The 24118-nt window shown below is 53.2% G+C and overlaps 1 protein-coding gene across 6 annotated transcripts in view; it reads right to left on the bottom strand.

The window, feature by feature from the left end:
- LOC138762305 (tensin-1-like) overlaps positions 1-24118 on the bottom strand; it is a 126747-nt gene that overhangs the window by 20186 nt on the left and 82443 nt on the right. For 4 of the 6 annotated variants that reach the window (XM_069936054.1, XM_069936051.1, XM_069936055.1 and 1 more), the window contains 6 exons: positions 18599-18779; positions 16696-17588; positions 10827-10916; positions 8106-8237; positions 6797-6889; positions 6314-6391 (listed from right to left, as the gene is read on the bottom strand). In XM_069936054.1, the coding sequence (XP_069792155.1) occupies positions 6314-6391; positions 6797-6889; positions 8106-8237; positions 10827-10916; positions 16696-17588; positions 18599-18779 (1467 nt within the window). The remainder of the gene's footprint in view (positions 1-6313; positions 6392-6796; positions 6890-8105; positions 8238-10826; positions 10917-16695; positions 17589-18598; positions 18780-24118) is intronic. The other 2 variants (XM_069936053.1, XM_069936052.1) reach the window with 2 other exon arrangements.

Here is a 24118-nt window from a genome sequence, read left to right as displayed (position 1 = left end):
AGTAAGGTGGCTGGGTCGTATCAGACAGCATATATTGTTTGGATGGGTTCAATGCTGGCCTGGATTATCATCCCCGCGGCATGCCAGGAAAACTGGTTCAGTTAGCAATTGAAGCAAATGTGGGGTGGAGAAGGTTAATTGTGGGGTGGAGAGGGTGAATCATACCCAGGGTGGGGAGGAGAGGGTTAATCGAGTCCATGGTGGGGAGAAGAGGGTGAATCGTACTCAAGATGGGGAGGAGAGGGTTAATCGAGCCCAGGGTGGGGAGGAGAGGGTTAATCGTGCCCAGGGCAGGGTGGAGAGAGTGAATCATGGGGTGGAGTCCACCTTCTTCCTGAAATGCCAGTGTTGCACTGGGACGGGGATCAGGATGTGTCAGAGAAAACGTCGCTCCTGGATCAGGGGAAACACACATTCCCACTCGGATCAGCTCCAGTCGGTGGCGATGCATTCAGGGGTGGGCTGATGCACAGGGACACTCCCACTGGCTTGCACTCACTGTGAAGCACAGGGGTTCTTCCCAACCTAGCTAGAAACCCCAGTCCTTCCAAGTGAAGCAACCTGCAGGGGTCATCATCTTCTGCATCCGGTACTCCTGTTGTGGTCTCCTCTATTGGGATTGAGATTGGGAGATCGCTTCGTTGAGCTCTAGTCTGGATCTCTAAGTGGCCACCTATTCAATTTCCCATCCCATTCCCTTGCCGTCATGTCTGTCTGTGGTCTCATGCACTGCCAGACTGAGACCACCCACAAATTGAAGGAAAAGGACCTCGTCTTCCGACTGGGCCCCTCCAACTGGACGGCATCGACCTCCACTTCTCCAGTGTCTGTTAGTCCAACCCCTCCCCATCTATCCCTATGTCTTTTTTCCTCTAACCCTGTCTTTCTCTCTTCCTTTCCCCCAGCTCTGCATTCACAGTGAATCCCTCTCCTCCATCAATTCTCACCTTCCCTCTCTCCTACCCTCCACTCCACATCCAATTAACACCCTTCTCTCTGGTGGACTGGGCTCCTCCCCCAGCCTTTTAATTCGGGCACCTGCCTGCTTTTCACTCATACCTTGAAGAAGGGCCAGGCCCAAAATGTTGAATTTATATATACTGCACAGTAAAACAGGCCATTCCAGCCCATGAGTCAGTGCTGCACAATTTACACCCAATTAACCTACACCTGCGGTACATTTTGGAGGGTTAGAGGAAACTGGAGCCCCCGGGGAAACTCAGGCAGATGTGGTGAGAACATCCAAACTCCTTACGGAGAGCGTGGGATTTGAACCTGGGTCCCTGGCACCGTAACAGCATTGCACTAACAGCTACGTTAACCGTGCCTACACATCTTTACCTCCTGTGGTCGCTGAGAGACCGGCTGAGATCCTCCAGCATTTCTGGGTTTTTTTTAACTCCAATCAAAGCATCTGCAGACTCTGCCGGGCAACAGAGGGTTAAGCAAAGTCCAGATGTTTCCGCAGGCCACTGTGTTTGCGAGCCCGACGAGATCCACCCAAACCCAGAACAATGGTGGGATGCGGGAAGCTGCCAGAAATGGGAGCAGGGGAGTCTTTAACGCAGCCTGCACTCGTGAGTCAGTTTTTCTGTTTCGTCACGAGAGGCAGCTTAGAGCAGAAAAAGCGTTCAAAATCGCCCGACCCTCCCGAGATAGGGCCAGCATGGGCAAGGTGGAGAGAAGGGTTCCCTATGCAAACGTCTTACCTTCAGTCAAGCACCTCGTCTTTAAATTAAATTTTATTCACAGCCCGGTAGAAGCCAATTCCAGCCCTTTGTGTCAAATCCTATTAACCTTTTGTTTGCCACACCCAATTAAAAAATTTTTTAAAAATGTGCTGCCCAATTACACCTAAACAGACCTTTCGAACAGTGGGAGGAAATCCATACAGACACGAGGAGGACGTACAAACTCCTTACAGACAGCATGGGATCCAAACCCAGGTCGCTGGCACTGGAACAGTGTTGTGCCATCTGTGGCACCCTTTAGTTGGGGCATTGAAGAGGGGCTTTGATAGGGTGGGCAGCCAGCACCTTTTCCCCAAGGCAACAGTGGCCAACACCAGAGGACATCAGTTTAAGGTGGGGGAGGAAGGTTTATGGGAGACGTGGTTTGACACAAAGAGCGGTGGGGGCCTGGAATGGGCTGGAGGTGCCGATGGACACTGGTACAATAGGGGCATTTAAAAGACTCTGAGACAAGCACATGGATGTAATAGAAAGAGAGGGCTCTGGGTGTGAGGAAGGGAAGGGTTAGGTTGTTGTGGAGTAGGTTTTCATAAGTCAGCACAACATTATGGGCCAAAGGGCCTGGAGTGTGCTCGAACGTTCAATGTTCTTAGAGCAAGGAGGTTATTTTAAATTTTAATTTTAAATTTAATTTTAATTTAGACATGCAGCACAATTAACAGGCCCTTTCAGCCCACGAATCCGTGCTGTTCAATTATGCCCAATTAACCTACATCCCCGGTATGTTTTGAAGGGTGGGAAGAAACTGGAGCCCCCAGGGAAATCCCACACAGACATGGGGGAAACGTACAAGCTCCTTACAGATAGCATGGGATTCGAACCCTAGACCTGATCGCTGGTGTAACAGAGTTACACTAACCGCTGCACCAATCGCGCAACCCCAGTTATGCTCCAGCTTTTGCCTCCATTGGTCAGTCCCCACCCAGAGGGATGTGCAATCTGGTAGGCCCATGACCAAAGGATATCCACGACGGAGAGAGGGCAGGGAGAGCCCTTGAAGTGGAGGGACCAGGAGAGATGGAGAGGGTAGGCAAGAGACCTCCCCAGATCTGATGGAGGGGAAATGGGAGCTCACAGATCGAGGGGAAGGGGATGAGTTAAGAGATCCAAGGGGGTGTATCATCACCCAGAGTGTGGATGTACTGGGGACCCTCTGATGGGGAGTGGAAAGGGACGTGTCATCACCCAGAGGGTGGGGGTACCAGGGACCCACTGACGAAGAGCAGGAGAGGGATCACTGACAGTGAGGGAGGGGGTGCACCCAGAGACAGGGGAGTACCACATCAATGGAGTAGAGGTGAAGGGTTCACAGTGAGGGGGGCCTTCATCCAGATAGTGGAGGAGGGGGGTACCGTGGGTGCAATGACGGGGGGGGGGGCACGAAACTGAAGATGGAACTGAAGATATTGATGGGGGAGGTGTGGATCACATCGTCTATGCACTTCAGTGAGACCTTGGACAAGGCCCCACACAGGAGATTGGTACAAAGGCCATAAGACCACAAGCCATAGGAGCAGTATGAGGCCATTCAACCCATCCAGGCCACCCTATTATTCCACCATGACTGATTTACTATCTTCTTCAACCCCATCCTCCTGCCTTCTCCCTATAACCCTTGATTCCCTTCTTGATCAGGAACGTATCTACCTCCACCTTGTATATCGCCAGTGACTTGGCCTTGACAGCCACAAATTCCACAGATTTACCCGTCCCCAACCCCAGAGCCCTTGTGATCCAGGACATGAGGCAGTTGGATCCACTGTTTGCTTGGTGACAGGAGGGGAGAGTGATGGTGGCAGGTTGTTTCAATGCCTGGAAGTGTGTGACCAGTGGTGTCAGACAGAGATGGTTGATGGGACCTTTGCTGGTGTACACATCAAGGATCGGCATTGTAGATGCGAGAGATCTGATGAGTAATATAACTGATGACCCACTCCACCAGAGGAGTGGTGGAGCAGTGTCCACAGGAGAAGAAGAATGGTTGACGTTTCAGGCCGAAGCTCATTAACAAGACTCAATCAAACACTGCCTATTCCTTCTCTCCACCAGATGCTGGTCGTCCCGCTAAGTCCATCCTGTAGACGGTGTGTGGTTTCAGATTCCAGCATGTCCGGTGTGGAATAAAAACCAGCGGTGCTGGTTAGGACCCGGTGAGACGGGCCAGCTGGTACACTGTGCTGGAGTATACATCCTGATAGGCATGCGGTGATACACTCTGTGGGTTTAATGAGGCTAGAACATAAAGGCAGGGCCTGAGGGAGCACTGAAGATCAGAGCAGACAAAATCCAAGGATCCCTGAAGGTGGCAGCACAGCTCAATAAGATAGAACACTCCAGCCCAGTATAGGCCCTTCAGCCCACAATGTGGTGCTGACCTATATGAACCTACTCAACAATGTAACCCTTCCCTCCCTTCCCTGTAACCCCCTATTTTCTTCCATTCATGTGCCTGTCTTTGGCTTGGCTTCGCGGACGAAGATTTATAGAGGGGGTAAATATCCACGTCAGCTGCAGGCTCGTTTGTGGCTGACAAGTCCGATGCGGGACAGGCAGACACGGTTGCAGCGGTTGCAAGGGAAAATTGGTTGGTTGGGGTTGGGTGTTGGGTTTTTCCTCCTTTGTCTTTTGTCAGTGAGGTGGGCTCTGTGGTCTTCTTCAAAGGAGGTTGCTGCCCGCCGAACTGTGAGGCACCAAGATGCACGGTTTGAGCCGATATCAGCCCACTGGTGGTGGTCAATGTGGCAGGCACCAAGAGATTTCTTTGGGCAGTCCTTGTACCTTTTCTTTGGTGCACCTCTGTCACGGTGGCCAGTGGAGAGCTCGCCATATAACACGATCTTGGGAAGGCGATGGTCCTCCATTCTGGAGACGTGACCTACCCAGCGCAGTTGGATCTTCAGCAGCGTGGATTCGATGCTGTCGGCCTCTGCCATCTCGAGTACTTCGATGTTAAGGATGAAGTCGCTCCAATGAATGTTGAGGATGGAGCGGAGACAACGCTGGTGGAAGCGTTCTAGGAACCGTAGGTGATGCCGGTAGAGGACCCATGATTCGGAGCCGAACAGGAGTGTGGGTATGACAACGGCTCTGTATACGCTTATCTTTGTGAGGTTTTTCAGTTGGTTGTTTTTCCAGACTCTTTTATGTAGTCTTCCAAAGGTGCTATTTGCCTTGGCGAGTCTGTTGTCTATCTCGTTGTTGATCCTTGCATCTGATGAAATGGTGTAGCCGAGATAGGTAAACTGGTTGACCGTTTTGAGTTTTGTGTGCCCGATGGAGATGTGGGGGGGCTGGTAGTCATGTGGAGCTGGCTGATGGAGGACCTCAGTTTTCTTCAGGCTGACTTCCAGGCCAAACATTTTGGCAGTTTCCGCAAAACAGGACGTCAAGCGCTGAAGAGCTGGCTCTGAATGAGTTTCTTAAATACCCCTAATGTTCCAGCCTCCACCACCACCCCTGGCACCGCATTCCAGGCCCCCACAACTCTCTGTGTAAAAAACGTATCCCTGACATCTCGCCTAAACTTCCCTCCCTTCACTTTGTACACACGTCCTCTGGTGTTTGCTGATCCTGCCCTGGGAAACAGATGCTGGTCGTCCACCCTATCGATGCCTCTCAGAATCTTGTAGACCCTTATCAAATTCCCTCTCATCCTTCTACGCTCCAAAGAGAAAAGTCCCAGCTCTGCTATCCTGGCCTCATAAGACTTGTTTCCCAACCCAGGCAACATCCTGGTAAATCTCTTCTCCACCCCCTCTCCACAGCTTCCACATCCTTCCTATAATGAGGCGTCTGGAACTGAACACAATTAAGGTTCTGATAGAGGCATTTGAGATGCTGGACTTCTTCATCTGGAACACTGAATATAAGAGCAGGGAGGTTTTGGTAGAACCTTTCTAAACATTGGTAAGGACACAGTTATGGTCAGCACTCTGGAGGAAGGGTGTTTTCACTGCAGACGAGATTCACCGGGACAAGGAGAGACCAGGCAGGCTGGGTTTGTTTTACTTGGAAGACTCGAGGCTGAGGGAGAACATGAGAACAGGGAATGGTGGTGGATAAAGATTGGGTCCTTTCCCCCTATGGGCAGGTGTTCATGGTGAGGGTATGTGAGGACGAATTATTTCCCCAAGGGATGGAAGGTGTGGGGAGGGGGGGGAAGTGGGATCTGGAATGCACTGCCCAAGGAGATGGGGGAGACATCCAGGCAAGGTCTTGGATCTTCAAGGCAGGTAAGGCAGTGGGGCGTGCCAGTAAATGGGTTTAGTGTAGTTCTGTATGGGATGGTGGGCATGAACTTGATGGGTTGAAGGGCCTGTTTCTGTGTTATATGGTTCTATGACTCGATGTACTGAGGTGTTAGTAACTTTCCCGACATGGTCACTATGGGGTGGACACAGGACTCATTCCAGGATGACCTCCATGCTGGGCTCGGTGGGGGGATAGGGAGCTTGCCCCACTATGGCCACCACATCTGGCATGGTGGGGTGGACACAGAGCTTGTCCAACAATGACCACTAATTAGTTCTGAGTATCTGTGAGCTCATCGGATGTTCACTCACCTTGACTGGGGACAACGAGTTTGCAGGGCAGAGCCAGAGGTGTGATGGAGTGTTGGTACACCAGGGCCGACAGGCTGCCTGAAACAGAAGGCAGATACCATCAGAGTCCGACACACACACACACACACTCTCCAGCACCCATTTACACTACACAGACACACATGAACAAGGTGCCCCACATGTAACGATAGAGATTGTGACAGGGAATCGGACTCCCTGCCCATACAGACTCCAGACGTCAATGCCTTAGGTTGCTGCTGGGACCCACGTGATGAACTGAAGACTTGCGGTGATTCTGTGCTTTAAACACATCCCTATGCTGTTCCCCCTTGACAGGGTGCCAGTCAGTGGCCAAACCCCTCTCCCGCCCACCCTCGATTCCCCATAACCCCCTCAGTGTGGCTCTCTCCCCTCTCCGCCTTCCAGCTTACCCCCACCCCCTTCCCAGAGGTCAGCACTATCCCTGCACTAGTGGCCACTCACCAAAGTATGGTTCATTCGAGCAACCTTTCAACTTTACGCCTTTGGCACTGGTTTCGATCAGGAAGTGTCGGACCAGCTCGCTGGTGAGATCACCTGGAGAACAGAAATGTTGTTCAACCCTTGGCATGAAGCAAGGCCAATCGAGCTGGGGTTTTCTCTTTGAGTAACGGAGGTGACTTTGTGGAGGTGTATAAGCATGGAGGAACAGAGGGATCTTGTGGTCCAGGCCCATAGATCCTGCAAGGGTGGTTAACAAGGCATATGACGGGCTGGCCTTCGGTAGTCGTGGAATTGAGTTCAAGAGTCATGAGGTCATGTTGCAGCTCAAAAATCTCTGGTGAGACCACACTTGGAACATTGCGTTCAGTTCTGGCCTCTTCATTCCAGGAAGGATGTGAATGTTTGATTGAGGAGATTGACCAGGATAACGCCTGGATTGGAAAGAAGTTTTATGAAGCAAGGTTGCGAGAGATGGTGTTTTTCTCTTTGGAGGCATGAAGGATGAGAGGTGACAATAGAGCGGACAAGATCATGACGGGGTGCAGATAGGGTGGACAGGCTGCACCTGTTTCCTGGGATGACAGAAGCAAACATCAGAGGACAGTGGTTTAAGGTGAGGGGTGGAAGGTTCAGGGGGGAGGATTTCGGAGGTAAAGGCTTATACACAGAGAGGAGTGGGAGCCTGGGATGGGGTGGGGCTGGAGGCTGGTACAATGGGGACATTTAAAACTCTCATATAGGCACGTGGATGTGAGAACAATAGAGGGTTCCGGGTGTGAGGGAGGGGAGAGGGAGACATGGGTCAGCACAACATCGTGGGCTGCATAGTGCTAGAATGTTCTATGTTCAGAGGGTTCATCTGGGCTGTTGTTCTGGAGAAAATATGCATTCTAAATAGAGTTAGAATAATAAATTGGTCGTCTCGGTAACGGTGACCAGGAAACGAGCAGTTTACTGTAGAAACCTTCTGACTCTCAGTGTTCATTCCCCCCCCCCCCCAACACCCCGACTGACAGGGAATGACCCTGGGCACTGTACTGTCCTCGGGTCCCAACGTTCCCCGAGCTCTCCTCACCATGCCTCTACCCACCCAGTCCTCCCCCTCCCCTCCTCACCTTGTCCCTTCCCCCAGTCCCCTCTCTCTCCCTCACCCTGTCCCTTCCCACCCAATCTCTTCCGGCTGCCTGTTGATGCCCATCCTGAGGCACGCAGACCATCGGAGCTCTGGATGCCAGTGGTTGTAGGAGACGTGTGGATCTCACCCACCCCCACGGACCTGGAGATCCCACTCTGGGCCCGCTCCCCCTACCTTTCTTACTGTGCTGGGCGACAGTCGAAGGAGGAGTGGACACCTTCAGGGCCAAGCCGTAGGCTCCCCGGAACGAGTGGCTATCCCGGATAATAAACGCTCCTGGATCCCGCTCCCTCAGCAGGCCGATCGCTGACAAGATAGGATTAGGGATGGGCAAGGGGGATGGGGAGGGAGTGAGGGGAAGAGGGAGGGGGGAGGGTGGAGGGAGAGTGGGGAGGGTGGAGATGGAAAAAGAGGAAGAGGGAAAGGGAGGGAGAGAGTGAGAAGAGAGAGGGAAAAGAAGGGAGAGAAGGGGGAGTCAGATGGGCAGACGGGGAGAGAGGGGGAAAGGAAGTGTGGGGAGAGAGTGAGAAAATGGGGGAGACGGGGAGAGACGGAGAGAAAGGGGGAAAGAAAGTGTAGGGAGAGAGTGAGAAAATGGGGGAGACGGGGAGAGACGGAGAGAGAGGGGGAGGGGAGAGAGAGTGAGAGAGGAGAGAGGGGAAAGAGGGAAAGAGAGGGGGAGAGAGTGGAGATAGGGAAAGAGATGGGGAGAGTGGGGGAGAGATTGGGGGAAGAGACGGGGGAAGAGACGGGGGGAGAGACGGGGGGAGAGACGGGGGGAGAGATGGGATGGAGAGATGGGGAGACATGGAGAGAGGGAGGAAAGGAAAGAGGGGAAAGGGGGAGAGAGTGGGGAAGAGAAAGGGGGAAAGGGAGAGAAAGGGGGGAAAGGGAGAGAGGGGAGGAGGAAGGAAGAGAGAGGGCAGAGCAAGGGATAGAGGATAGGGAGGATAGAGAGGGAGAGAGGGAGAGGAGGTAGAAGGATGAGCAGAGAGGGAACGGTGGGGATTAGAAGGTGGGGGAGGTGGTAGAGTGAAGGGGTAGAGGAAAGAGAAGGGAGGGGTAGAGAAGGGGTTGGGGGCGGAGGGAGGAAGGGGTGAAGGGTGAGGGGAGGGGTAGAAGAGAGGGAAAGGAAGGATAATTGAGGGGGACAGATGAAATGGTAAGGGAGTGGGAAGAGGGTGAGGGCAAGTAAGTAGGTAGATGGGGTTTAAAAAAGTGATAAGAGGGTAGGGTGGGAGAAGGAAGTCCGAGGGGTGTAAACAGGAGAGGAGAAGGGGAGAGAGGGAATGAGGGGAGGGTGAAGGAATGGAGAAGGGAAGAGGAAGGGAAGAAAAGACATCAGACGTTTTCCCCAAAACACCAAGAGAGTCTATATTTTCCTCTCAGTTTACTCACACCTACGGAGAAACTGACCCCCATTGTCCTTGTGCTGCCGAATCTCTTGGGGAAGCCCCACCCACTCCTCAAACTCCGGGTTTGATCCAGGACTGCTGAAGACCCATCTGAGAAATCTGCAGCCCATCGCGAGTGTGGGAAACACTGCAGGGGTCAAAGCCTTCGGCATGTCTCTCAACGGGAGAGAAGTGCAGGGTGAGGGGGGAGGAGTCGAGTCTCCCCCTGGCCACAGCGCAAGGCCAATCCCCCAGAGGTCACAAATGGACCCACTGACCCACTGCAGGATATTTAAGGGTTAATCTTCCTCGAACACGGAGCTCAGCCCTGGGCAGAAAGCTGCAGGAAATCCTGTAGTTCCATAAACACTTTGCTTCTACATCTACGGGGATACACACAGAAGGATCTGTTTACCGTCGTGTGGAAGATTATTGCCCCTCCCTCAGTCCTGCGTCCTCCCTCAGTGGGACCCCCCTCAGTACTGGCCCTTCCTCAGTGGCCCCCCTCCCTCAGTGGGACCCACCTCAGCACTGCCCCTCCCTCAGTAAACCCCTCCCTCAGTGGGATCCCACCCCCAACTGTACTGGCCCTCCCTCAGTGACCCCATTCCCTCAGTGACCCCCCTCCCTCACTGGGAAACTCCTACCTCAGTGGGACCCCCCCTCAATAATGCCCCTCCCTCAGTGACCCCCCCCTCCCTCAGTGGGACCCTTCTCAGTACTGTGTGACCCCCTCCCTCAGTAATACCCCTCCCTCAGTGGGACACTGCTCAGTATTGCCCCTCCCTCAGTGTCCTCCATTCCTCAGTGGGATCCCCCCCTCAGTACTGCCCTCCCTTAGTGACCCTCCTCCTCAGAACTGCCCCTCCCTCAGTGACCCCTCCCTTCTGTTTTGCCCCTCACACAGTTATCCCCCCCCCCCACAAGTCTGTGTTTGTTCCTAAGACCATCACACTGGGATATTTTCTGCCTTAACCCAGCAACAAGGGAACTAAGCAGAATAAAAGTTTAGACTAGAAGGGCTGAATGGCCAGTTTCTGTGCTGTAATGTTCTATGGTTCTACAAGACGAAGTTATTCTCCCATCCAATCCTTGCATCAGAGGGGATGGAGCCCGTGCTGTTCAGCGCCAACGACACCGCTTGGTCGAAGGCTGGGCACATACCTTGGTTTGGCGCCAGCGACACTGATCGGTTGTAGGCTGGGCACATACCTTGGTTCAGCGCCAGCGGACACTGATCGGTTGGAGGCTGGGCACATACCTTGGTTTGGCGCCAGCGACACTGATTGATCAGCGGCTGGGCATATACCTTGGTTCGGCGCCAGCGACACTGATCAGTCAGGGGCTGGGCACATACCTTGGTTCGGCATCAGCGACACTGATCGGTCAGGGGCTGGGCACATACCTTGGTTCGGCGCCAGTGACACTGATCGGTCAGGGGCTGGGCACATACCTTGGTTCGGCACCAGCGATATCAATCGGTCGGAGGCTGGGCACATACCTTGCTCTCTGGAGATGTCTGGCTTGTACCAGTACTTCGACGTGTCCTGCACAAATTTAACATTGGCACGGGATTCTGGGCTGCCATCTGCTGAGAGAATGAAAGAGGCATCAGGTGACAGGTATGGTTCTACTTGGGTCAGTCCAGTGGGGACCAGATGAGGAGATGGGGGAAGGGGACTGGATCAGGCCTGCACAAATTTAACATTGGCACGGGATTCTGGGCTGCCATCTGCTGAGAGAATGAAAGAGGCATCAGGGGATAGGTATGGTTCTACTTGGGTCAGTCCAGTGGGGACCAGATGAGGAGATGGGGGAAGGGGACTGGATCAGGCCTGGAAGGCTCCATTGAAATGTTGCGATGAACACAGGTAATTCCATACAGTCAGGAACACGGAAGAAGGAGGCCAATGGTGGAAATGGTTCCAGGGAGGTGATAAATCGGGTGAACGCAGAGAGTAAGGGAATTGGTAACCAGTGGTTTAGGTGAGGGGGGGGGGGGGGGTAAGGATTTTACACAGGGTGGTGGGTGTATGGAACAGGGTGCGGAGGAGGTGGTTGAGGCAGGTAATGAGGCAATGTTTAAGAAAAAGCGATTGACAGATATATGGATGAGGGATATGAGGAAAATGAGGCAAATGGGGCTGACATTATTGCTGCCAGCATCATCTGATGTTGGAGCAGAGGAAGCTCTCTGTCTGACCTGTGTCCTGCGAGTGTGTGATGGGATTGCACAGAGGGAGCTTCACTCTGTGTCTGACCCCGGGAGTGCGTGATGGGACTGTGTGGAGGGAGCTTCACTCTGTGTCTGACCCTGGGAGTGTGTGATGGGACGGTGTGGAGGGAGCTTCACTCTGTGTCTGACCCCAGGAGTGTGTGATGGGACGGTGTGGAGGGAGCTTCACTCTGTGTCTGACCCCGGGAGTGCGTGATGGGACTGTGCGGAGGGAGCTTCACTCCGTGTCTGACCCCAGGAGAGTGTGATGGGACGGTGTGGAGGGAGCTTCACTCTGTGTCTGACACCGGGAGTGTGTGATGGGACGGTGTGGAGGGAGCTTCACTCTGTGTCTGACCCTGGGAGTGCGTGATGGGACTGTGTGGAGGGAGCTTCACTCTGTGTCTGACCCTGGGAGTGCGTGATGGGACTGTGTGGAGGGAGCTTCACTCCGTGTCTGACCCCAGGAGAGTGTGATGGGACGGTGTGGAGGGAGCTTCACTCTGTGTCTGACACCGGGAGTGTGTGATGGGATGGTGTGGAGGGAGCTTCACTCTGTGTCTGACCCCGGGAGTGCGTGATGGGACTGTGTGGAGGGAGCTTCACTCCGTGTCTGACCCCAGGAGAGAGTGATGGGACGGTGTGGAGGGAGCTTCACTCTGTGTCTGACCCCGGGAGTGTGTGATGGGACGGTGTGGAGGGGGCTTCACTCTGGGTCTGACCCCGGGAGTGCGTGATGGGACTGTGCGGAGGGAGCTTCACTCCGTGTCTGACCCCGGGAGTGTGTGATGGGTCGGTGTGGAGGGAGCTTCACCCTGTGACTAACCCCAGGAGTGTGTGATGGGACGGTGTGGAGGGAGCTTCACTCTGTGTCTGACCCCGGGAGTGTGTGATGGGACAGTGCGGAGGGAGCTTCACTCCGTGTCTGACCCCGGGAGTGCGTGATGGGACTGTGTGGAGGGAGCTTCACTCCATGTCTGACCCCGGGAGTGCGTGATGGGACGGTGTGGAGGGAACTTCACTGAATGGCCTCTCTGTGCTGCACGTCAAACCAAATTCTTTGTCAACTGTCAGAATCCGGCCCCCAGGGTCAAATGTCACATACTAAACCAGCTATTCCTAACCTTTTTTTGGCTACGGCCCCTCCCTCACCCCCCTAATTTTATGGGCCCCCTTCCCTGTGAAGCGGTCACATTTAGTTGGCTTCTTCTATACTTCTCTCCTACTGACTACATAAAAGAACATTAAAATATTTTATGATTTCAGTCTGTGGCCCCCTTGGGGGGCCGTTTGGGCCCTGTTGAGAATGGCTGAGCTGGAACATGACTTGATGAGGCAGAGCAAGTTAAAGAGAGATTTTGGGAGGGCTGGTGGAGGGTAGCTTTGTTCCCCACAGAGAGTGTTGTGTGCCTGGGACGGGCTGTTAGGGTGGAGGTGGACGCACATACAATAGTGGACGTGAGAGGCTTCTGGACATGGGCTTGTGAAAATGCCTGGGATGGAGAGGGAGTGATCATGTGCACACAGCTGAGTTTTTATTGAATTTGGTCAGCACAGCCGCACGGGCCTAAGGTCCTGTTCCCGTGCTGCTCTTTGTTCTACACCGTTCTCCTCACAAACTGCAGTCGGTAGTCGAGTAATTGCACGTATCCAAGGTTATGGTTAGAAACTGTCAGTGTCTGAGGCCCTGGCACAGATTCCTCAACACACCACTTCGGGCTTACCCGCTGGACAATAACCCTTTCATCTAAACTCCCTGCCTTCTGTTCGACAGCCAATCCCCTCTCTGTGTTAATTTACTCCTGCAGTATCAGCCGTTCTTTCCTTTCATGAGGCCCCCTGGTTGAATCCATTCCAGATCTCCAAATGTACCACATCTTTCAACACGATTTCCATTTCATCAAACCACACCGGCTCCCTTGCTGGTCTCAATATCCTGTCACTGCCTCTTCACACCAGGGTAGCTCTTCACACGAGGCACATGTTTGAGTCTGTTGATGTTCAGCCTTCCTGTTTCCATCTCCCCATCTCTTGAAACAGCAGTGTGCCTTTTATAGTTTTCTCACTTGCTGCAATGGGGCGGCTCGGTCAGCGCAACACTGTTACAATGCCAGCGACCGGGTCTGGGGTTCGAATCCCACCCTGTCCTTAAGGAGTTTGTACCTTCTCCCTATGTCTGTGCGGGTTTTCCCTGGGGGCTCCGGTTTCTTCCCACCCTTCGTCAACTGGGCATAATTGGGTGGCATGGGCTCGTGGGCCGAAAGAGCCTGTTACCATACTGTATGTCTAAATTAAAAATGGAAATGGAACCTTCTAGTGATCTGCGCACTTCCCGTTGCTCAGCTACCTTTTTGGCTTATGTTACCTTTGGATAATCTCTGTGACCCATTTCTACCCGTTGTTATTCTGTTGTGTTTTATTCTTTTCTGCAACTGGTATGTGCTTGTTGATTCATCATTTTGGGGTTGGGAAGGTTGAGGGGGAGGGAGGAGAATTCTTTTTTGGCTTGGCTTTGCGGATGAAGATTTATGGAGGGGTATGTCCACGTCTGCTGCAGGCTCGTTGGTGGCTGACAAGTCCGATGCGGGACAGGCAGACACGGTTGCACCGGTTGCAGGGGAAAATTGGTTGGTAGGGGTTGGGTGTTGGGTTTTCCCTCCTTTGTCTTTTGTCAGTGAATAAGACTGGATATAATATACTCTGTATATACTCTGTAAGGGGACAAATGCTCTCCTGTGCTGTTTGAAATGCACGACTCTGTGAAATCAAAAATACAATATTCAGAAAACTACATCCAATGATCCGGCCTCCACAACCGTCCGTGGCAACAAATCCCACAGGTACCCCAGCCTCCACATCTCTGTTCTAAGCAGACATCCTTTAGTCCTAAAGTTGTGCCCTCTTGTCCTGGACTCTCATGCAGACGTGTGCATGTTCAGCCCAGCATGGCAGGAACTTCCATCAGGAACAGGTCCACTTCACATACCCCATGCAGCATAAAGGTCAAAGCCAAGACCCGCAGGGGAAAGACCGGCGTTCAGCACACCCTGCACCTGACTGCTGGACACAGACACACCCTGCTGCAGGAACTCAGCAGGTAGGGCAGCATCTGCGGGAATGGAAGAGGTTTCGGGCTGGAGCCCTTTACAGAGAGAGGGGAACGTAGGAGAAGCCAGTGTAAAGAGGACAGGGCGGGGAGGGTGGGATGAGAGCCCCTGTCCTGGCTGGTCAACCATGATGGACAGAGACACTCACAGGTACCAAGGGATTGGGGTGGGGGAAGAAAGTCATACAGGGGGGGTGGGGGATGAGGCAAAGGATTTGAGGAGAATTTGGACGCCTTATGCTCTTCCCTCCCCCCTTCTTTCTTTTTCATCCACTCTCATCCACCCCCCCCACCCCCCTCCACCCCACCTCCTTCCTGGGCTCTTCCACTCCCCCATCCCCTCCAGCTCCATCCGGTCTCTGTTTGACCTGCTGAGTTTCTCCAGCATCGTGTTTTTACTTCACCCATGGTGTCCACAGACTTCCTGTCTCCTCTTGCACAACTCTGTGAACTCCCTTCGAGGGCTTTGCTCACCGAAGGGAGTTCTGCAGGATTCTCTCTCACTGCTCCCCATCTGTAACCCCTGGCTCTCCGACCAGGCTCGCATCTACAGCCACAGTGACCTCCTTCCTGAGCTCCTCCCCCCACCCCTCCCTTGACGAAGGGCACAAGCCCGAAACGTTAGTTCTGTATTTCTTTTTGCTACATAAGGGACACAGTTTGACCTGCTGAGTTTCTCCAGCATTGTATCTTTACACCATCTGGCCTCTCTCTACAGCACCACTCTCTTCTGTACTCCTCAGCACAGACAGTTTTTGTCTCATCCCTCACTGTCCCCTGCCCCACTCAACTCTCCCCACCCCACCCCTTGGTTCCCCTCGCCTCTCTTGCTGCCAATCCACTGCCCCTGACCATCATGTTTCACCTCCCACTTGAAGCCCCTATCCACTTCACATGGGCTTCCACAACTCCCCAGTCTCCATAAATAATTTGGGCTCCCTGCCTCCCGCAGACGCTGCTTGACCTACTGATCTTCCAACAGGGCATGTTGCACCCTCGATTCCAGCCTCTGCAGTCTCCAGGGTGTACCCTGGGATCACAAGATGTGCTGGATCTCCAGCGACCCACAGCAAACGACTGCTCTCTCCAGGAGAGGCAACTAAACGCACCGTTCCCATGATTGCACTCTGTCTCAAACCACTTAGCCTCACGGCCTGCTTTCTCCCAACCATTCTGCATCAATCTCGTTAAACGCACACTTCAGTGTCTCCCGGAGCGCAGCTTACATCCAATTAACCTGCTCGCTCCCCGCAGTGCTACATCAATGGCAATTAACCCAGAGCCCTACACTCTCCACACAGCCCGACATCAATTCCAATTAACTTTACTGTTCCACTCTCCCCAGAGCCCAGCTTCAAACCCAATTAACCTCCAGCCCCACTTTCTGCCTTGAAACTTGCATCAGTTATGGTTAACATGACAGCTCTGTATCAATCTAATGCCTCTCTCTCTCTCCAGAGACCTGTACAAATCCAATGAACTTCATGGGCCACCTCTATCCTTGCTCTGTTCCGAGCTAAATTCTGTCTTCTCTTGGTCGACCTGCATCAGTCCCCAAATTAATGCTGCCGATGTGCTCCCTTCCCACATCCTGAATCAGACCCAAACTAATCCCAGTGCCAGCACTCTCCGACTGCCCCCTCTCTCCCACAGACTTCCATCTCTCCCAATCCCCCCTCCCACTGCCCTCCTTTTCTCCCATTTCCCCATCTCCCCCTCTCTCTCTCTCTCTCTCTCTTTCTCTCTCTCTCTCCCACTGCCCCCCTCCCATTGCCCTCCCTCTCCCACTGCCCTGTTTCTGGCTGCCCCTCTCTCCAAATCCACCCCTCTCCCACTGCCCTCCCTCTCTCCCACTTCCCCATCTCTCTCTCTCCCACTGCCCCCTCCCATTGCCCTCCCTCTCCCACTGCCCCCTCTATCCCAAAGCCTCCCCCACCCAATGCCCAGCCAGTGTTTCTGTTCACCTCCCCCACCCCCCTCAGCCCCTGTCCGTGTCATGTGGTATGGGAAAGGGGAGGGGGAAGGGCCTGCAGGCCATGTTGAGCTTACCAGGAAGTGTGACCTTGGTGAAGTCGGAGGGGGCTTGTGCGTAGCCCATGCTTGCTGTGCTGCCCCCGGTGGGGCTGGACATGCCACTGGACACTGGTGAGGCAGTCTTGCCATTGACGGTGGTGTAGTTGGAGCTGTTGCCACTGGACATCCTCCTCTTCTCTGGCAACAGGGGCTGGGGGCTGCCTCTGGAGCGAGCGCCAAGTGGCGGGGAGCCATGGCACGGAGCGGCGAAGGCCATGCCGGCAGCCGGGATGCCTGTGCCCGGGCTGTAGTACGCTGGAGACACGGGGAAGCCCGGAGTTCCAGGAGTGCCCACTGAGCGGCCCAGCGTAGGGTACCTCTCCTCCAACAGGGGCCCTGGGGTGGGGAAGCCGTACACAGGGTAGGGGTCCACCACAGGGCTGCTGGGCGTGGCGGGCGCACTGGCGCTGACGATGCCTTGGTACCTGGGTAGGACAGGGCTGCCGGACGTGCCGACCAGCGTGCCGTGGCCTCCGACATGGCGCCGGCTTATGCCCGGGCTGCCAGGAGTCACCGCGACAGAGCCTTTCACCCTCCTGCCCATGGACGGGCTGATGGAGGCATCGGTGGCCACGGTCCTGCGGACGGATTTAGGGCTTCCTTGCAGGCCCACACTGCCCACCACGTTGACCTGGGGTGAGGACCAGTCCTGGTACGACATGCCGGGGCTGAACGAGGAGCCGTGGCCTCTGTAGTCGGACCCTGAGCCACAGAGCAGGCCAGTGGCCGAATTGGTGGGTGGAGTGGCATTGAGGTAGCTGCTCTCAGCGAATGAAGGCTGGGAGAGGCTCGTCGACCTGAGGCTGGAGTCCAGGGAGAGCGGTGGTGACGAGGAACTTGGCCCGTTGATGTCCGTCGAAAAGCTGTTCCTGATGAGAAAAAGAAATACTCATTCAACGAGGCGTCACAGGTAGACAAGGTGGTCCACAAAACTTTCGGCACATTTCCTTTAGACCTACCGCATGCCAACAGGCCCTTTCGGCCCACGAGTCCATGCAGCCAAATAACCTCAATTAACCTACAACCCCCAGTACTTTTCACAGGGAGGAAACCAGAACCTCTGGGGAAAACCCACGCAGACACGGGGAGAACATACAAACTCCTTACAGACAGCACGGGATTCGAACCCTGGTCCTGATCACTGGCGCTGTAACAACGTTGCACTCACCGCTACATCCACCGTGCCACCAGATGGCCTTCATCAGTCAGAGAACTGAGCACAAACGTTGGGAGGACATGTTCCAGTTGTACAGGACGGTGGGAGGCCCCATCTGGAGCACTGTGTTCAGTTCTGGTCACCGGGCAGCAGGAAAGGTTGTCGTGCTGGAGAAGGTGCAGATTGACGAGAATGTGGCCAGGACCCGTGGCCTGAGCTGCAGGGAGAGGTGGAGCCGGATGGGGTTTTATTCCTTGGAGGGGAGGGAATGAGGGGAGATCTCACAGAGGGGGACAAGATAATCAAAGGAATAGATCGGGGGGGACACGGAGAGTCTTTTTTATCCAGAGTGGGGGAATCGGTGGCCAGAGGACATGGGTTTAAGGTAGGGGGGGAGGATTTAACAGGAACCTGAGGGGCACATTTGTTTTACCAAAAGGATGGTGGGTGTGTGGAATAGGCTGCTGGAGGAGGGGGTTGATCAGGAGATAGGGAAAGGCAACGGGGTTGGGGGTGGGGTTTAACAAAAGCCAGAGAGTCAATGGGATTGTTGCCCTGGGAGCTGGCGATAGACCAACCGTGTCAAAATCCAGGTCGAAAAGCACTCACTGGACATGAACCCGAGACGGGAACGTGGTGGGATAGCAGATCACAGCCTGATGCACATAAGAGCTTCCCCCTCCTCTTCCCACCGCCGACATGTTAAACAGAGCTACTCCTCACCTCTCCATGCCAGACAGGGAGCTGCTGGTTGACACCAGGTTGGGGGATGTGTATGCTGACAGGACGGATGTGTCTCTGGGTGGTGAATGAACGAGGTGGGTCTGAGGTCCAGGGCGGGCCTGCTGGTGGTTCCCGCTCACTGTGGCTGTCCGGACCACTGACTCCACGTAACTCCTGGGCTCTGGGGAGAAGAAAGATCCCATGAGAACATGGTCAAACCCCGCTGGGGGAGCTCAGCAGGTCAGACAGCATCTGTGGAGAGAGATGATCAGTCAACATTTCCATTCGGGATCCTTTCTCCAGTTCCTATGGTCCCTGAACCCTGGAGTCAACCTACAGAAGATGAGGGTGCAAGGTCAGGGTAAGTACAGGCTTGTCCTCTCCCATATGGAACATAACACCATGGTTACAGTCACAGAATGCAGGAAACAAGGCCATTCACACCAATTACTCACTGCCAGCCCCCCCACTTTGCTAATCCCCTCAGATCCATCCCTGCCTTTCCCCTCTCTGACCTGCAGATCATTTTCTTTCCAGTGCCGATCCAGTTCCCTATGACTTCCCTGACTCTGCTCTCCCTCCCCCACAGGTGGAACTATCCTCCCCACATCAACGCTCTCTGTGTGAGAAGGTCTCTCCTCAAGTCCCCCGCATACCAGCCCATTGCTTCAAACCTGTTCCCCCACTTTCTGATCCATCCACCAATGGGAGAGCTTCCTTCTGTCCCATCTCTAAACCCTTCCTTCCCCCATGATACTGTCCCCCTCTAACTCTCCTCCTCTGGCCCAAGGAGACCACCCTGTTCTCCAGTTCCACCCCAACCCCTTGGAACTGTTCCCCCACTCAGGATCTTTCCCCTTTTTTTAAAAACACAAACTTTATTTAGAACTACAAGACACACACACACAGAGCTACAACCCAAATCCATTTACATGTGGCAGAAGCCGTGAGAGGCGGTGATCACAACCACCTCTCTATTGCACAGAATTGCACATCAAATTAAAACACGAATCTCATCGTCAACCACACACACCATCCCCTGGGGAATCCTTATTTAAGAAAGGACATGGTGACATTGGAAAGGGTTCAGAAGAGGTTCAGAAAGATGATTCCGGGAAAGAGACACATCATATGGGCGCTTGAAAGCTCTTGGTTTGAATTTAGGAGAATTGGGGGGGGGGGGGGGGGGGGGAAAACTCAATGAAACATTTCAAATACTGAATAGAATATTACAGCACATTCAAGCCATTCAGCCCATGATGTTATGCTGACCTATATGTATATAACAACCAAAAAGTACTAATCTTTTCCCACCTCGTAACACCTCTTCCATCCTTATGTCTAAGAGTCTCTTAAATGCCCCCAATGTTCCAGCCTCCATCACCATCCCCAGCAACACATTCCAGGCCCCCACAACTCCCTGTGTAAAAATAAACTTACCCCTGACGTCTCCCCTAAAGTTCCCTCCCTTCACTTTGTACACACATCCTCTGGTGTTTGCTGAACCTCGCTGGGAAACAGGTTCTGGCCGTCCACCCTATCTATGCCTCTCAGAATCTTGTCGACCTCTATCAAGTCTCCTCTCATCCTTCTACGCTCCAAAGAGAGAAGTCCCAGCTCTGCTAACCTGGCCCCATGAGACTGGTTTCCCAATCCAGGCAACAACCTGGTGAATCTCCTCTGCCTCCTCTCCACAGCTTCCACATCCTTCCTGTAATGAACACAATGGTCCATGTGAGGTCTCTCTGGTGCCTCATCAAGCCTCAACATCACATCCCCGCTCTTGTAACCCTATTCCACTTGCTATTCCTCTCGTTGTCACCTGCCCTGGGGTTCTTGGTGCCCCAACTTGTTTCCACTCTGTGATCAAGGCGATGATGTCCCCTCAGCTCGGTGACAGTGTGGCTCAAGAAGACGGAGATGGCCTGTCAGACAGATGATCTGAAGGACGTGGGAGCATGACATGTGTTTCCCATAGTGAGAGAGGGGGAAGGTGTTGGTGACACACAGGAGATTGCCAGGGCTGGAATCTGGAACAACAAACTACGCTGTAGCAACTCAGGTGGTCAATCAGCATCGAGTCTGAGAGTGCAGGGGGAGTGGGGAGAGAGGTGGTGTAATGAGGGTGGGACAGGGACCAGTAGAGGATTGGTGGACCAGGGAGAGGTGGAGGGTGGCAGATAAATGCAGTTGATTGGCAGGTGCCAAAGGGAGGGGGAGAGGCTAGAGGAATCAGAGAGAGGTGCGAAGATAGAGGCTACCTTGAAGGTGGGGATGAGGTGTAAAGGAAGAACAGATGGGTCCAGAAGAGAGCAAGGGGGGTGGGGGTGGAGTTGAAGAGGATAGAATCAGAGAGGGAGGCAGGGAGAATGGGTGGGGGTTAGCTGGGGTTGGGATGAGGGGTCTCCTTACTATTGAAGATGTACAGATGCTGGAATCTGGAGAAGCAAACAACCTGGTGGATCTCACAGGGAGTCGGGTGGCGTTCATGGGAGAGATAGAATGGTTGATGTATTGGTCCAGATCTCTTCGTCAAGATTTTGGACAGTTGGTCCAATTATTCCCCCAGCTCTGTCCCTCCCTTCCCCGTCTCCTTTCACACAGACATGATCAATTCCCACTTCTCCCTCCTCGTCTCCCCTCCTCGTCTCCAACTAACACCCTTTGTTGGTCTGGGTTCCTCCCCGAGCCAGGACTGTCTCCGTTCTGAGGTTTCCTGCTTCTGGCTCATTCTCCTTGAGGAAGGGCTCAGGCCCGAAACGTCGGTGATAGATCTTCGTCTCCTATGGGCGTGGCGAGTCTGGCCAAGTTCCTCCAGCATTTTGGTGTGACTTTCCTTCCATCACAGCATCTGCTAAACACAATTATTCGGGGCCCCACGCCATTGCTTTGGGAATGTTGAGCACAGATCTGATCTCCCCAACTCTAAAAGTTCTGGGGGTTGGGGGGTCCCAGCTCTCGCCGGTCCATGACCCATTCACTACCAGCTGCAGAATTCCACCCCTCCTCGCTGTCAGCTGCCCTGTGCCGTGCCCCCAGCTGCCTGCTTGTTCCCTCCTGCTTTCTCAACCCCACCCCACTTGCCCGCATCATAATCTCCCCCGGATAGTTCCTCTTGCCGGCTTTATTCCATCCTGACTCAGCACTGCCGCACCACATCCCTTCCCAAACACTCCGAAGTATGGAACCATGACACAGTCGTGCCGCATTCTGAGACTCTCTATGGTTATTTATATTTGCAACTCACCATCTTACACAGGCATTGCACAAATTTATTCCAGCATTTAGAGAAACATATTCCAGATCCATTTTAATATTTTCAAAACTCTTTAATCCACTCTAGACTGAACTTCAGGAACTGAGTTGCAGGGAAAGGTAAAGCAGATGAGGACTTTTCTCCCTGCAGTGTCGAAGAATGATCCAAGTATAGGCAGGGTGGAACGGTTGGCACAACGCTGTTACAGCGCCAGTGGCCATGACCAGGGTTCGAATCCCTCACCAACACCTTCCCCCTCTCTCACCATGGGAAATACAGGTCATGCTCCCACATCCTTCAGATCATCTGTCTGTGCACATTCTTCCCATGTCTGCATGGGTTCTCCAGTTTCCTCCCACCATTCAAAATGTACCGGGGGTTAGTAGGTTAGTTAATAGGGCATAGATTGGGCGGCATGGACTCAGGGGCCAAAGTGCCCTGTAAGTCTAATTATATATATTTTTATTTAAAACTTTAAAGTTATGAAGGGAATAGACAGAGTAGGTAATATAGACAATGTAGGTCGGCTTTTTCCCACTGAGGGGATGTGAAATACAAACTAGAGGTCATGAGTTAAGGGTGAAAGGGGAAAAGTTTAGAGGGAACATGAGGGGGAATTTCTTCACACAGAGAGGGGTGGGAGTGTGGAATGAGCTGAAGTGGTGAATGTGGGCTCAATTTTAACATTTAAGAAGAATTTGGACAGGTACATGGATGGGAGGGGTATGGAGGGCTACAGACTGGGTCAGGTCAGTGGGACTAGGCGGAAAGATGGTTTGGCAGAGACTGGAAGGGTCAAGACGGCCTGCTTCTGTGCTGTCGTGTTCTCTGGTTCCAAATAGAACCATTTTATTCCTGTTGAACACAGCCCTTGTTCCATTTCTCTCCACATAATGCTGATATCTCTCCCACAGGCCCTACCACTCCCTCACATTTACCTGTGTCTGCACACCTGAAGAATTTGAGACACAAATCTCCTTTGTCTCTCTTTGTCCTTTACAAAAGCAAACATTTTCCACAGCTATATCTTCCGGGTAGAACACAGTACAGGCCCTTCAGCCCACAATGCTGTGCTGACCTATGTAAACCTAATCCACAACATTCTAACCCTTCCTTCCCTCACACCCAGAATCTTTTATTTTCCTGCATCCATGTGCCTGACTAGAAGACATTTAAATGTCCCTATTGTACCAGCCTCCACCACCACCCCTGGCAATGTTCCATGTTCCAGGCAGGCATGTTCCTGTATTGATCTATGTTCCATACAGGTGTGTTCCTGTATTGATCTGTGTTCTATGCAGGCATGTTCCTGTATTGATCTGTGTTCTATGCAGGTGTATTCCTGTATTGATCCGTGTGCTATGCAGGTGTGTTCATGTGCAGATCTGTGTCCTATGCAGGCGAGTTCCTGTATTGATCTGTGTTCCATGCAGGCATGTTCCTGTATTGATCTGTGTTCTATGCAGGTGTATTCCTGTATTGATCTGTGTGCTATGCAGGTGTGTTTATGTGCAGATCTGTGTCCTATGCAGGCGAGTTCCTGTATTGATCTGTGTTCCATGCAGGTGTGTTCCTGTATTGATCTGTGTTCTATGCAGGCATGTTCCTGTATTGATCTGTGTTCTATGCAGGTGTATTCCTGTATTGATCCGTGTTCCATGCAGGTGGTTCCTGTATTGATCTGTGTTCTATGCAGGCATGTTCCTGTATTGATCCGTGTGCTATGCAGGTGTGCTCCTGTGCAGATCTGTGTCCTATGCAGGTGAGTTCCTGTATTGATCTGTGTTCCATGCAGGTGGTTCCTGTATTGATCTGTGTTCTATGCAGGTGTGTCCCTGTGCAGATCGTGTTCTGAGCAGCTGTGTTCCTGAGCTAAGGGACTGGTCTCTGCACATCCAGTGGAACCGTTGTGCTCCAGGTAACCCGTGTCCTGCTTGAGATCCAACAACCAACTGGTGGAGGAAGTGCGGGTGTCCTGTGGTGGAACCCCCAACACCCTGTAGAGGGTGGGCATGGGGAAGCAGGTGGGGGCCTATTCCCCCATGGCACCGGGCTGATGGGCTGTGGGGAGCAGAGAGCCCACGGCTTGCCATATATTGGACAAAGACCTAACTGGCCACCTTGTGCCTGGAATTTAAATGAGCTGTAACACTGGCTTCCAACCCAATTTCATGTCAATTCCTGGCATGTATCTGAAGGGGAGCATTTTCACATCACTCTTCACACACCAATGTCCTGGGATTGGGCCACAGTGGGGGCAGTGT

This window comes from Narcine bancroftii, chromosome 4 (assembly GCF_036971445.1).
Source record: "Narcine bancroftii isolate sNarBan1 chromosome 4, sNarBan1.hap1, whole genome shotgun sequence".
Lineage (NCBI taxonomy): Eukaryota > Metazoa > Chordata > Chondrichthyes > Torpediniformes > Narcinidae > Narcine > Narcine bancroftii.
Note: the sequence above shows the minus strand (reverse complement) of the source record. Positions and strands in the feature narration are given on the sequence as shown.